General features: G+C 35.2%; 1 protein-coding gene across 1 annotated transcript in view; it reads left to right on the forward strand.

Moving 5' to 3' along the window:
* Nucleotides 1-9631: 9631 nt before the first annotated feature.
* LOC142354308 (uncharacterized) overlaps nt 9632-15777 on the forward strand; it is a 63206-nt gene continuing 57060 nt past the window's right edge. Inside the window, exons 1-3 of the mRNA XM_075406572.1 lie at nt 9632-10391; nt 13617-13705; nt 14227-14346. Coding sequence (XP_075262687.1) covers nt 10293-10391; nt 13617-13705; nt 14227-14346 — 308 coding nt within the window. The 5' untranslated portion in view covers nt 9632-10292. The remainder of the gene's footprint in view (nt 10392-13616; nt 13706-14226; nt 14347-15777) is intronic.

Here is a 15777-nt window from a genome sequence, read left to right on the forward strand (position 1 = left end):
CAACTATCAATTTATAGCTGGTGAAAAGAAATCAACACATCCAAGCACTGCTCTCAAAATGATTACACGAATTACAAGCTAGTCCATGAAGTAATGATATAAAAGATAACAGATATATAAAGAGATAACCTCGAATTGTTTTCTTTACCTCTGAACAACATCGAATTGGTTAGTTGAACCAACAAACTTCCATCGTTTACCCTGGACATCCCATCAGAATTCCTACCTAAATTATACACCATTAACAATAAACTCAACTATTTCGTTTCAACTTACAAATCTTAGAGTTTTCCAAGGCTAGTACATATGAAGCTATGTGAAATCTTGTTCTGCTTAATAGACATATTTAATAACAAAACAAGTTCCTGTATACAAGTAATGATACTCTCTCAGACACTATCTTTTGAATCAGATTAAAGCAAACTTTTGATACTCCGAATTGTCTGCGTTACGATCAATCATACAAATAGCAACTCATTAGAACTAACTAAGTACTCTGTACTACGTACTCTATGGATCAGTGATTGACCACAGGAACCTGTTTAAAATGGAAAAACGATATTAGTCTGGCTAGAAAAGATGCTGATTAAAACAAAATTAACTTTACTCTTCAACTTTTGACATCTTGCGTCCACCGCTGAGTGAAAGGATAAGCTTCAATCTGCTAACCGCAAGTCTGATGGTCTTCTTCTTCACCACCTCATCAGTTTGAGCCTAATACATCTCTCCTTCCGACTCATTGCAAGCCACACTATCAGACGCCACAATCTCTTCAGAAGAGTCGATGCCGTCACTCAACCAATTAGACTGCTCGGTGGTCTCCTACTTTCTGCTGTAGATTCTACGCCCCCAATTAACTAGTGGGAACCACTTATCCAGAGTTGAAGGTTTGAATGTACTTCCTCCCTCCTATTGTCGAAGTTGGTCGAGGAGTCAGATCATAATGCGTGACATTGGCCCTTGAACGTTGGCTCTGGCTGACAGAGATATGCCTATCATTGGGATCTCCTTCCTCCATCCACGCATTGCCGTCACTGGCACCTCCCTCATGGACTCTTCCAAATTCCCTGCCTACCCAGTCCAAGCAATCAGGTGAGGGTTTACATGTCTATTGTCTAAATGTCTCCCCATAGTCAACTATTCGTCAACACTTCAGTTCCTTTCCCTTCAGCTATTACAGTTCTGACTATTTTCCTCCGATTCTCCTTTCCCAGCTTTAATAAGTACCCATTTTGTATTCCTTTCCCCAAAGCTCATACTTCGCCGTTCACTGAACTTCGAACGTCTTTCTCTCGTCGGCATTTGCGGGAAATGGCTTCTCTTCGCCATGTAGCCCATTTTTTTGCCTGCTTTGAACAACCCCTGCCGCGCATCCAGCCTCCTAGAAGAACTCAAACTCTGATCTCTACCTGCAGTGACCTGATTGTTTGAACCAATTGACATTTATTTTACCAATTAACACATTATTCTTTCAGTGCGTACAAAAAATTAAGTGTCAAAATCTCTTTGTCGTGAACTGAAGGATGGTATTGAGGTTTAGAAAGGTAGTCTTTAACCTCTGGATTACCCTCCTCTTTCCTCAACTAATTTGGTTCTACCAAGAAACATCCTAAAATTTGACCTTGCGTTGTCCGCGTGCTTGGTCTGACTGCTTTGAGCTGAAACTCTTCTACTCTGTTCATCTTCCAAAAAAATCTGCAAGATACCCATCATCAGAACAAGCAAGATTTCTAAATAACTTAAAATTTTATCAACACAGATCAAACAAGGCGACGGTTGAACGTTAAATCTCGAATTAACTCGCTTACCAGCACCCTCTCTGCTCCCCATTTCTTGAAAATGATTTGGAATAACAGTCTCGACTACCGCATTGTACCTAAGAAGTGTCTGTCAAATTGTAAACTGACGCCAATAATCTGTCAAGTGGAAAATTCTCAGGTGTAGCCCCCACACCACAAGCACATCACAAGTTCTGCCTAGCACTTCGAATTTTCCTCTAAATCGACTGCCTGAAGCGCGAGACAACGTGTTCTACTGGCTTGGAAAACTTGTTGCACCATGATCAACAATTAGATCTTCAGTACTCTCCGTTGAGGATTCTTCTAACACTTCATCGAAACACTCAACTCTAGCCGTTTATAGCAACCTTTTCTTTCTGTTTTGATTATCAAGCCTATCGAGTTTTCTCATTGACATACAGTCATCAGAATTGCCAATCCAATCAACCTTTGTGGCTGATTTGTGACTTAGAGCACTTCAGCGTGTCCCAAGACACAAAACCTTCGAAACTTCTTTATATTACTTCGACCTGCTCATCACTGGCACCATGATGAAGTTTGCAGGCTGTGGTTTTGCATTCCTCACGTGTTATAGCGTTTAGAGCCATATTTTTCTCTGCCTTGGCCCAGAAATTGTTTCCCGTTTGATCCACCTGCAATTCATCAGAAAGAATGGACTTGTCCTGCTCCGTGTCAGCCGAGTTGCTGCTCCGCTGACCGTCTCGAAGAGGTTTACTATTCAACTGTTTGCGACTCTACCAACCCTGTAGTCTGCAACCTAATAACTGCAAAACCAGCACAACCATCATTTGCCTAAACCAATTTGTCATCTGTTTCCAAGTATTTTCTCCGAGCCTATTAGCAACACCGACACTGCTTCTTGGGTCCCATGCAATGAAAACGTCCGTCCGCCAGTTTTGTTTTTCCCAGTCTCTTCTATGATGTACTCTGCAAAATTTTCGAGGATGGACCTAATCAATCTCCTATCATTTTGGCCACCCATTGAAGACAAAAACCCGGTTTCCGAAGCCCTCGTTTCCTGTCTTCTGAAAACATCCAACCATCTCATTGTACCCAGAGGGGACCGCCTCTTCTTAATCCTGAGAACTTTTATATTCAGAATCACTCAAAAAGCAGGATTCATTTTTGACATCAGTCGCTGATGAGCTGTCCACATAGTACATAAAACCTTCAGGAGTAACTACTTTCCAATTTTGACAGGAACATCTAAATTGACCTCCCTTAGTCTTAATTGTTCTCGACAATCTTCCCTTTCAACCTGTACCAACTTTTCACGGCGCTCACGTTGCTTTGAAAAAAACATGTGAATGCTACTGTCTCACTCTCCCTCTCTCTCTCTCTCTCTCTCTCTTACTTTCGTTCTCTCTACTTTTCTTACACTCAAAACTGCCACTAGCCAAGTTTCAGCTTACCAATTTCCTGTTCTAAGATCTCTGTACTGTGAACTGGTAATCTTCCTCCTTCAAGAAAGCCAATTGCTAACACTGACAGTCCTATTCTAACTTGCTCTCGCTCAGCTTTTCTCTGCAATTTACCCATCTCTAACTCTCACTACTCTCTCTACCTTGCCCCACAAAACTCTTGATCTTGGACCAGGTCCTGTAGCAACTTTCTTATAAAATGATTAAACAAGAAACGTAAAAGATTACTGAAAGAAAGCAAAATTCAACAAGATCTTTTATTATAAACGATGGTTCACAATTTTATCTTTGTTAGCAAATTTACTCAAGGTAGATCTTGATAGATAGTTTTCTCATTCACCGCAAAATATCTAACAAATCTCTCAATTAGACCGCCTGATGTAATCGCGGTTCTCCGGTGTTCTCTTTTTGTTAAATTGCCTCAATTCTCTCTCAGCAATGTTTTTACTTTCACAAATTCATTCCAGATCAACTCCTTAGCTACAGCTCTGTTATGATTATTCGGTGATAATACTATGGTTCTACTCCTCAGTAACTTATCAAGCAACATTGAACAAAAATGGACAATAACAAAAGAATTTGTCCACTTCGCAACTATGGACTACTTCTATCGTTCAGCTTTTCTTACGTAGTTTGTTGACTTCAATTGAACAATCACTTGACCTGTACGCATTCTTTATTCATCGTTGACTTCTAATACAGCTATTCAAACTAGAACAAAAGCAGTGTACGACTTCTGACGCTACCAACTAATCAGTCGGTCAACTTCAGAACTTGATTTGTTGCAGTTTAATTCATACTATACCTATGACATAGTTTCTCAAGTAGTTTCTGCCGAACTGAAATGGGGAAAATGAAAAGAGAACTATGCCCTTTGTCACATCTCAATGGTACACTAGAAGTTGAAAATAAGATTTTCCGAATTATGCGCTCCTCCCTACACTATTATTCTCCCGAATAATTGCTAAAAAAACTTGTTTATCTATCCTTCATTACTCGTGTAACCCTCTTTCAATGGTTCGTCTTTTCAACCAAACAATTATTTTTGCTGTTATCAAAAAGTTGCGTGTCAGCACACTTTACTAATTCAATATTACGTCCTAGACAATCTATCACACTGTTTCCTCTTATATTCTGCCTACGGGACTATTTTCTGAACCATCGCTAATTACAAATGAGCAAAATTAATACATCAAACAACGACTACAGCACACCTATCAATTTACAGCAACTGAGTAAAAATAAACACATCTAGGCAATACTTTTAACATGATTACACAAAATAAATCTAGTCATGAAGTAATGATATAAAAGAGAACACATTTATGAAGAGATAACTCAGAATTATTTTGACGTCAATTATTTTGCGAGGAGATAATTAAATATGTCATTTTGCAATATTTGATAAGATGGACTCCTTTGTCAAAAAATTTTTTTAAACGAAATGGAGTTTTGATGTCACCGCTGTTTTGCTTGAGTTCTCTTTAAATGAGCGGCTTTTTGTTATTTGTGATTCAATTCTTTGGGCTATTTCGCTGGTGTCAATTGTTTCCTTCCCGTTCCTTTTTGATAGTTTTGATAGCTCATAATCGTCATATGAATTCTAATTGGAACATACTACAGGGTTATATGTTTGCACCTTATGCCTCAAAATTTGCACCCTAAATGTTAAGTTAATATTTTTTGCATGCAAGGTTGTGGGCTCGATGGATTATTGTTGACTATCGTAACGATAACGAATGACTCTATGAAAATTTTCATTCAATGAACGTTGGATGTGGGCTTTGTTTTTACGGTGATAATAGGTCCGTTGTTTCCGGATTACCTTCCACAACCCGGATAATAGACGGAACTCTTGTTGGTCTGCAGTTTTCTTTTATTCACACCCGTTGATCAGTTGCAATATAACGGTGCATAACATACAGGCCATGTATATGCATTGTTAAATGAATTAAGGTAAAATGAAAAGCATTTTAATTTCATTAAACATCTCATCCGTGTAATTTCGTCCTTTATTTAAGCGGCATGTTCAGCTGGCTTGCACTTTTTAATAGCAGTATAAGGACCAAACTATTCATATGTTTATAAAGTGTTTCATGATGTAAATCCTTTGCCAAACTTTGTCCTTATGGTTATAAAATTTGCATTTATAGATTTTAAAAATATGAACTTCAGTTTTTCACTTTGCAAATTCATCAATGTCGGCAGAACTTGATATCGCGTACAGCCACTTTTTCTGCAGCTCATAAAAAAGAAATGTCGAATTCTTTCATTTTATCTTCTTTGAAAGAAATAGTTGAGCATTTTGGCTCTATAGCTTTGTTCTTTTTTAGTAGCAGCTATTGGAAACTTTTAAGTGAATTTGTTCTATCACTTGAGATTTTTAAAGGCTAAAAGCAAAGCAAGCCGTTCCTTTTTGATAGTTCTGATAACATGCATTCTTCTTTTTAAATCTACTTGAAAGCTACTGCAGTGAAAGAACCCAATTTTTGCACTTTAGGCCTCAAAATTTGAAAAATTAGTCGGGTGTAAAATATAAATTGGAACGCGAGTTGAAATAAGATGTTGGCGTTAATTTCCCCATTTTTGCAGCTAACCTATTTTAAGACCGTCCACAGTTCGCCCTGTTCAAATCGTGGTATTTGAATAAAATTGCCCTCCCTATTTTTGCTGAGGGTTTTTTTTGTTCACACAATTGTAGGGAGCCCATTTTTGCACGGGTAAAAATGCTGTTCAAAATACATGAATTCATTGCGCTCGGAGAAATAAAAATTTAGGCGAGGGAATGAATGTTATTTTACCCAAAAATTTTTCTTCGCTAGCGCGTTGCTGAAGTTATTATTTCCAATGAAAAGGTTCTATTACTAGTTGAGGTAGAATTTAAGAAAGAGAGGGGGACGGAGGCTTAATTGTAAATAGTAATTTGAAGTGTTACTCAAAGTCCCCAATGCAATATAGCTGAGATAGTACCTGGACACTAGATCGAAAAGACCCGAGATCGAAATCAGTAAATTTAGTACGCAGTCAAAAATTAAACTCATCATTTTTCTGAATTAAATTATTCTTCGAAATCGTTAGCAGAATTTTACCGTATTTGGCCATGCCTCGTGAGCCATGGTAATACCTTAGCGAGCGGTTTATAGGACTTGGAATTAATCTATAAAAAGAATAACTGTTATCACAACTAAATAGGTTTATCACGGCTAAAACGCAGAAGTTTTCGTGCGTCACTAATTTTAAATCGCTCAATTCAACTTCACTTAAACTTAGTTTTAGAATTTTTAAAGTGCTCACTGAAAAGCATAGCAGTATTGATCACATAAATGTTAACTTAATCAAATGTGATAATATAAAATACACAATTTGCTAAATTATATTAGTTGTCCCAGTTTTTAGTTTTCGATCTATTGTCTTTCGATCTACTGACCTAGCACCCGCCCAGATAATTGTGACCGGGCTTAGCCAGTCCAGTGTAGTAGCGCTTCCATACGCATTTGTGATGAAATCCTAATTTCTTGTTCACTCCTTAAGAAGGGAAAAGACGGTCCCTACCTCCCCCCCCCCCCCCCCCCCCCCTGTTTTGCGCTTCCCAATTTTATCCAGTGCAAAATCGAGAGATAACAAAAATGCCTTAGTTTACCTAAATAAGCCGTGTTCCTGTAATACCCACAACATTTGTGTCTAATAACTGTGGCGTCTTCCATGTAATATTTCACTCCAAAAAATGACGTATCGTGATAATCCCAAATCTAATATATAGACCTTTGTTGTTACATGTTTTTATGTCTGTTTATGTGTATCGCCAACTGGTTCAGATTATTGCAATTGAGAGTTTCAAAAAGTCGAAGCGTCTTTCAAAGTGACATATTTATTAACATTTATTCACCATTGTACATATTACAACTTAGCTGAAGTCAATGGCCTTTTAATTCGAGTTATCTTAATTTTGGAAACAGTTTCAAACTCGACTGTCATTTTGCAATTTAGCAGATTTCAGAAATATTTAACCAGTCAGCTTTATCATTTGGTTATGAAAGCAGTACATGATAACTAACTAGCTACTTATAATTAGTTGGTTTAAGATGAGTGAATGTATCTAGAAATGTTTTTTTTTAATCTGAACGATCACTGTTTGTTGGTTATTTAGTAATTCTTTGCTATCATGATTAGTTAAACTTGCTTCTTGGCATTTTCATTATGTTAAATTTCATCTAAACAACCTCCTTTTTATTTTCTTCGTCTAGAGAACTGTATCAACCAGTTGTTATTTTTGCAACCTAGTTAGTACTAGTATTTATAATATTTATATTTATCATTATAAAGTTCAGACCTGAGTCAAACTTGAGCGGTTGATTGAATTCCATTACAGTACTCAATATCATTCGAATAGAGATATGTTTACTAGATATAGTAATTGTTTGATCAAATTCATAAAAAGTGAAGTTGGACTACAATCTATCTCTTTACATTGTTTGCCAATCGTACTTTTATGTAGACTATATTGTTAGGTTCTAGTGAAGTATTCTCGTATTACTCTAAATTAAATTTGTCTACCATGTTTAAGACTTAATAGACGGTTGATTTGAACCTGTTCTCAAGTTATGTAGCCAGTTATTTGTTATTTATGTGAACTTTTCCCTGTTTTTGGCTACATTCCTGTTTAATTTTACATTCCAATCGAGGCAGGTAAATTCTGGTCGGGCATTGAGCATTGTCGGGTTTTCTATTTTAATAACTTGAAAGTGAGAAATTGTTCTTGACGAGTGACTTGATTTGACACAATTAAGTTCTCAGTTAATAGGGTTTTATTGCGAAATAAGTTTTAATAGGATTTTATTGCCACAGAATTTGAGGCAAATTTTTCATTCTCATGCTTTATTTTATACTATTTATATTCAATAAGGTTTTTTGATGCTAGTTGTTCAATTAAAAAATAATTTGCACAATTTTAAAACTATTTGAAGGATTGTTACAAAATTGAGCAACCGATTAGAATTAGTTAATCAGTTGTCTTTTGTTGAATCGTTACAATTTCTTAATATTTCGATGGCGTCTAATAAGACCTATATTAGTTATGACTCGTTACCTGTTGGAGAAGAACTTGGAGGAGACAAAAGCGAACAGGGAATGGCCGCAGCCGCGAGAAGGGAAGGAAGGAATCATAACGCCGCAAATGATATTAATAATAATATTAATAATTATTATTATTATTACGCTCTCCTGGTTCCTCTCAAAGTGTTCGATACTTTAAATCATGACCTTTCATTAACTAAGCTTGAACGATATGGTGTTCACTTAAACTTAGTTTTAGAATTTTTAAAGTGCTCACTGAAAAGCATAGCAGTATTGATCACATAAATGTTAACTTAATCAAATGTGATAATATAAAATACACAATTTGCTAAATTATATTAGTTGTCCCAGTTTTTAGTTTTCGATCTATTGTCTTTCGATCTACTGACCTAGCACCCGCCCAGATAATTGTGACCGGGCTTAGCCAGTCCAGTGTAGTAGCGCTTCCATACGCATTTGTGATGAAATCCTAATTTCTTGTTCACTCCTTAAGAAGGGAAAAGACGGTCCCTACCTCCCCCCCCCCCCCTGTTTTGCGCTTCCCAATTTTATCCAGTGCAAAATCGAGAGATAACAAAAATGCCTTAGTTTACCTAAATAAGCCGTGTTCCTGTAATACCCACAACATTTGTGTCTAATAACTGTGGCGTCTTCCATGTAATATTTCACTCCAAAAAATGACGTATCGTGATAATCCCAAATCTAATATATAGACCTTTGTTGTTACATGTTTTTATGTCTGTTTATGTGTATCGCCAACTGGTTCAGATTATTGCAATTGAGAGTTTCAAAAAGTCGAAGCGTCTTTCAAAGTGACATATTTATTAACATTTATTCACCATTGTACATATTACAACTTAGCTGAAGTCAATGGCCTTTTAATTCGAGTTATCTTAATTTTGGAAACAGTTTCAAACTCGACTGTCATTTTGCAATTTAGCAGATTTCAGAAATATTTAACCAGTCAGCTTTATCATTTGGTTATGAAAGCAGTACATGATAACTAACTAGCTACTTATAATTAGTTGGTTTAAGATGAGTGAATGTATCTAGAAATGTTTTTTTTTAATCTGAACGATCACTGTTTGTTGGTTATTTAGTAATTCTTTGCTATCATGATTAGTTAAACTTGCTTCTTGGCATTTTCATTATGTTAAATTTCATCTAAACAACCTCCTTTTTATTTTCTTCGTCTAGAGAACTGTATCAACCAGTTGTTATTTTTGCAACCTAGTTAGTACTAGTATTTATAATATTTATATTTATCATTATAAAGTTCAGACCTGAGTCAAACTTGAGCGGTTGATTGAATTCCATTACAGTACTCAATATCATTCGAATAGAGATATGTTTACTAGATATAGTAATTGTTTGATCAAATTCATAAAAAGTGAAGTTGGACTACAATCTATCTCTTTACATTGTTTGCCAATCGTACTTTTATGTAGACTATATTGTTAGGTTCTAGTGAAGTATTCTCGTATTACTCTAAATTAAATTTGTCTACCATGTTTAAGACTTAATAGACGGTTGATTTGAACCTGTTCTCAAGTTATGTAGCCAGTTATTTGTTATTTATGTGAACTTTTCCCTGTTTTTGGCTACATTCCTGTTTAATTTTACATTCCAATCGAGGCAGGTAAATTCTGGTCGGGCATTGAGCATTGTCGGGTTTTCTATTTTAATAACTTGAAAGTGAGAAATTGTTCTTGACGAGTGACTTGATTTGACACAATTAAGTTCTCAGTTAATAGGGTTTTATTGCGAAATAAGTTTTAATAGGATTTTATTGCCACAGAATTTGAGGCAAATTTTTCATTCTCATGCTTTATTTTATACTATTTATATTCAATAAGGTTTTTTGATGCTAGTTGTTCAATTAAAAAATAATTTGCACAATTTTAAAACTATTTGAAGGATTGTTACAAAATTGAGCAACCGATTAGAATTAGTTAATCAGTTGTCTTTTGTTGAATCGTTACAATTTCTTAATATTTCGATGGCGTCTAATAAGACCTATATTAGTTATGACTCGTTACCTGTTGGAGAAGAACTTGGAGGAGACAAAAGCGAACAGGGAATGGCCGCAGCCGCGAGAAGGGAAGGAAGGAATCATAACGCCGCAAATGATATTAATAATAATATTAATAATTATTATTATTATTACGCTCTCCTGGTTCCTCTCAAAGTGTTCGATACTTTAAATCATGACCTTTCATTAACTAAGCTTGAACGATATGGTGTGAGAGGTCCATGTCATATGCTTATGAGATTGTACCAAACAGAACGAACTCAGTTTGTAGGAGCAGCTGATTGTAAAAGTACTGAGCAATAATTTCCATGTGGTCTTCCGTAGAGTTCTATTCGTTGTCAGCTGCTGTATCTAGTGTCCATCAATGATTTGCCATCAGTCGCGGAGTATTCAAAAATAACTTTTTTTGTGGATGACTTTTGTATTTTGTCAAATTCTAAGAGATGAAGTTTCACAAGTATCAGACAAAGTATTTAAGTTTAAGAATTAACTAAACAAATAAGAAGATACACATCAATTATGTGTCTATAGAACCTCTCTATTGTTCTGAAGAAAAATGTTCTGCTAGTCGATGCAATGTTGTAGCAAAAATGATGTTGCACCGACATGCATTATTAAACTTTTATAAACCTGGAAGTGTGTTAAGATGCCCGTATTTTTAATACGAAGGACTCTGCTGGAGTTGTGGTTTAGTTTTTTCCTAGGTAATTCAAAGCATCCATTATTAGATCGTAGAAATATTTTGCAAAGTTCATTTAAATTTAGAGCATCTAGAAGGTAAACTATGCCTAAATTGTTAAATCATCGTTTTTTGCCATTTTGTCTCTTGTAAGATGTCGAAGACCCCAAATAACAATCATGTTTATACAAAACTGTGTTGCTTTTGAGTAGACCATATACATTTAATATGCGTAACTTCCTTCTTGATAGCATACTGTGTTTTCATGGTGCTGTTGGCTTTCTGACTTGTCCCTTCTTGAGTAATTACTATTGTAAAATTATTTTTTTTCATTTTATACTCTAGATAAATAACTATAGATAAATAAGAATAATTGCATAAGGCCCTCACAATACAAATTACACTTGAAGGATAATTACATAGAAATACTAATCGAGCTAAGATGGTTCGTGAGGATTTTTTTCCAAATCGGATCTTAATTAATTCTTGAGGAAATTCTTGAACGGGAATGGTTGTCAAGAATAAAAGAGGAAAATAATTTAGAACAATTAAAAGATGTCATTTTAAATTTGTTATAGTTTAAGTAATGGTAGTGAAGTCATCGTTAACGAATTGTTGGAAAGCTATGAGATGGCAAAACTTTCGAATTGAAACGAGCTGTGATAAAAGATAAAAGAGCAGTGTGTTTTTGTCGAATTGTCGTTCATTTTCGATTGAAATAGTTGTGTCCGTATTGAATACGGATGTGTCTTAAAATCCTGGAGTTTTTGGAAAATCTTGTGTTTTTTTTGTTTTTCATGTCAGTTTTGTTGAGACCCTTCTCTTCGTAGGATGTTGAGAGAATCCGGTTAAGCCAAGGTGCTCGGGAGAACTCGGGAGAAAAAATTTCAGCTCATGTTTCTGGAAATATTGCACTGTGAACAGATTTTATGGGGAATGTAGGCCGTCATGACTGCTTGAAGTTTGAAGTTAGTGTTGCTCTTGTCTTTGTGTTAAAACATCCGCAACTAGCTTTGATTTTTTGTTATAACGAAGTGACTTTTTTAACCAATGTATGTTACTTCTATTGAAATCCTCAGTTTTTGGAACGGCCATTATCTGTTTGTTATTTGTGCGTTCAAGCCATCAGATAGTCAATGTGAAAAAAACAAATTGTTTTTTATCATTTTCCAACGAATTCGTGCTCAACTGAGTTTGTTCACAGGTATCTCAAAACGCAACATTCGTCCCACCCTGTCTTACTCTAAAAGTGGATAATTTAAAATAGTTTTTATAATTGGCGAGAATTGGGGAGGGGGTCACCGTAGTCCCCGAGATAAGTTAGATTTTGAAAGGAAAGGGGATTGTAAAAATAATCCTTTATGCAATTTTCATAGTTTTATGCTTAATCTTATTTCAAAAAATGCATTTCCAGTGCAAAAATTCCAAGTTTGTGCTAGCTTAAAGATATCAGCAGAAATTTTTTTAATATGCCCTGTTTTCAGAAAATTTGAAAATTGTTTTTTTATGACATTAAATTTTTCATAGATAGTATCCAAAATAGGTTTCCTAATTTGCCTGCATAAATATGGGATTCCTTAGATTTATTGCCCAAATATTGATTACCAACATTTTTGAGGTAAAATGCAAAATGTCTAGTTTAGCATTTTTTCGATTTTTTTTCTCGAATCAAAAAGGAACTTTTTATTGTGTAACTAACTATACAAATTGTTAGGCTGAATCTTCGTATTCGATCATAGGCACAACTTTTTGAACTAAAAGAAAAGCAAAAAAATGTCTTTTTGATGCTTTCGCTGAGCTTTCATTTTTTAATATCGTTTTTGGTTTTAGTTTTGAGAAAGATCGATTACTATTCCCTCTATTGATTTTCAGATGCTTATTCGTCATTATTGGCAGAAAAAAATTTCAGATTATTTTTACAGCGTTTTTCTCGTTTTAAAGTTAAATAAGAACCGAGGATAGGCCTAGATTTCGTTCCGCATGTTTTATCGGACCATTTTGTATGCATCCAGCTATGTTTTTTTGTTCTTTTATCAGGGCATTAGGTTGGAACTGGTTTTACGAAAAGAAACTTCTCTATCATGCCATTTCACAATTCAAAGCTGCATTGTGCAAAAATAATGTAATTAAAATCGTTTGTAGCGCAGAACTCAAATATATTAGAGTATATTAAGTTCTATAGTTGCATTTTTCTGCTTTGATTATTTGCAACTACTCTAAATGAACTAGAAACGGAAAACTTTGGACTAAAGAAATCTGATACTTTGAAGCGCTCTTCACTCTTTTTGTCTCGTCCTCAAAAACTATATACATTTTTCCAGCTGCAACGGCAAACAACGCATTTATAATATATTTCTGGAGGCCAAAAAGATAGGAGTTACTGATAAATTGAGTTACGTTTTGGTATTTAATTTTTTTTAGAAATAAGTTTTGCACCGATGTCTAAATGTCAGAAGTGTTATTCAGTTATCTACGTTTTTTATATCAATAGAGGGGGACTTTCAATGAAAACTTGGATCGTTCACCAACGAATCAACTAAAAATGTATCATTTTATATCAAATATTGACAAGTGAGAATTTGCGATTCCTACCTTCTTTATCTCGGAGTTACAGGCTAATGAGGAGCTCAACCGTAGGAGCTGGAAGTGCTGTTACTTGCAGTGGGATTGACACGGCTAGCCACAATAGCAGTAGCCCTCTTCCAGGAATCTGTTTCCACCTCTCCGTTAATCCCATATCAGTTTCCATTTTAAATGATCATTGATCCAATGATTAAATTGATCCAATGATCATTGATCCAATGATAAAATTGATCCAAGGAATTGATCCAATGATAATCTCCATCGATCCCATCTTAGTTTCCATTTGTTTAAATGATAATTGATCTAATGACTAACTTGATGCGAATCTTTTAGTAATAGTTGTTCACATATCTTAATAGTGAGTGGCCATTGGCTTGCAGACGTATTGTTTTAAAGATCTTATATCAAAAAGACTCGAATTATGAGAGTATATATATATATATACACATCATATTAAACAGCATATATACACAACATATATACCAGTATATACTATAAAGCCCGGAAGTATATATTAATAAGACAGAAATCTGTTATTTTTACATCAAGGTAATTAATTAAAGCGTCTACAAAAGTAAATTGGTAATGGTAAATGGTAATTTTCTACTTGGGGCGGTGGGAGAAGGAAACAGTTCCTGCTCCAGTGCATAGCCGTCCGATGCATGAGCAGCCGGGAATTCACCCGAGAACCCAAAGTGTCTCCCAGGCCAACTCTCCTCTCAACATGCTCAAGTTTTCCAGAGTGCATTCCCTAGACCGGTGAGAGATGCTTCTTTTCAGGCATGCGAGTAATCTATCTATCTCGTCTCTAGAATGTTCAAAGTGAAATCTTGTGTATAAGGTAAGCTGGGCGAGAAACGTAAAGAGATGAAGCCTTGAGGGAACAAGAAACAACAAGAGTAAGGTTTATGGAAAGATTTCCAGGATCGGGGGCTGAAGACCAGTAGTTCTAATATCTGCCTTGTTAAGATATAGGTTGGGATCCAATTTTGTTGCATTTTTACAGTGATACTTAATCCCCGGCACTTAAAATGAAGTTCTGAACTGCTCATAGGGCTTACGTTCAGAAAATACCGGAACGTCCTCTGCAACTGCGCCTATTTTTAGTGACTATGTTGAATATTCTAGAATGGCCGAGATGTGTTTCTGATAAGAGTAATTTTTGTATCAGTTAAAAACATTGCTGCCTTGGAAATTCGACAAAAAACGTTTGCTTTTTCCACAGGCATACTGCTTAGTTTCTTAGATTAGCTCTTGTGAAAATCCTCCTATTTTTAAGTGTAAAGTTTATAAATTTAATCATTGAAAGGTTTATAGTGTTTCGTATTTCTTTTGCAGCTCTGGTAGTCTGGCATTTTTTCTTTTGAAAAAATGATATTTATTCATTCCGTCTAGTAGGTTGGTTCCGGAGATGCTTATCGCTGGGCACACATTGAAACCTTCAGTTTCTAGTTCATGCTTATCAACCAATATTGTAATTTCAGAAATGCTGCACCATCTTTAATTGCTTTGAAACAAAGTTTTTAGCAGTTATATTAGTCCGGTTGGTTTTTTACCGTCTTTGCGTCTGATCGTTTTTTCGTGTCACCATTTGACATTTTGTCCTCAAGTATTGGATTATTGAGGTTCTTTGACTTTAAGGGGCCATTGATTTACAAATCTTGCGAGTGGGTTAATCGGTAGATTTTAGAAGCATATTAATGGTTTTGAGAACATCATTTTAAAGAACTCATTTGAAAAATTATTTTGCATATTTTCCAATTTATTGTTTCGTTTTTGCAAGTCCTTCTTACATTTCCAACCAGTTTTCTTGTGTTCTCAGTCTGATGGTTACTTGTTCTCTATAATTTGATAGCACAGAATTAGGTTTCATTTTTTAAGCAGTAAAAAAACTAACATATCGCCATGATTTTTCCTTGTTTTTAAGATTTTTTGAATGTTTTATTTTGATTTTTTAAATCAAGTTGTATTTAAAATCTTTCTCGAGGTTACAGCTGGGTTCCTGTGTCAAATTGAGCATATAATTGAGCATGACAGGTATTGTTATTTGCTACTCAGAGCTAAATGGACCTAATGTTGAGTCGATAGCTAAAGGTTTTCATGAATTTGACTATTTGCTCTGAAACATTTTTAATGATTTCTTTTTAGTTTTTTATGTTTGTCTTTTAATCGCTTTAGGGACAGGTCTCA

Source organism: Convolutriloba macropyga, chromosome 15 (genome assembly GCF_964194025.1).
Source record: "Convolutriloba macropyga chromosome 15, txConMacr16.3, whole genome shotgun sequence".
Classification (NCBI taxonomy): Eukaryota; Metazoa; Xenacoelomorpha; order Acoela; family Convolutidae; genus Convolutriloba; species Convolutriloba macropyga.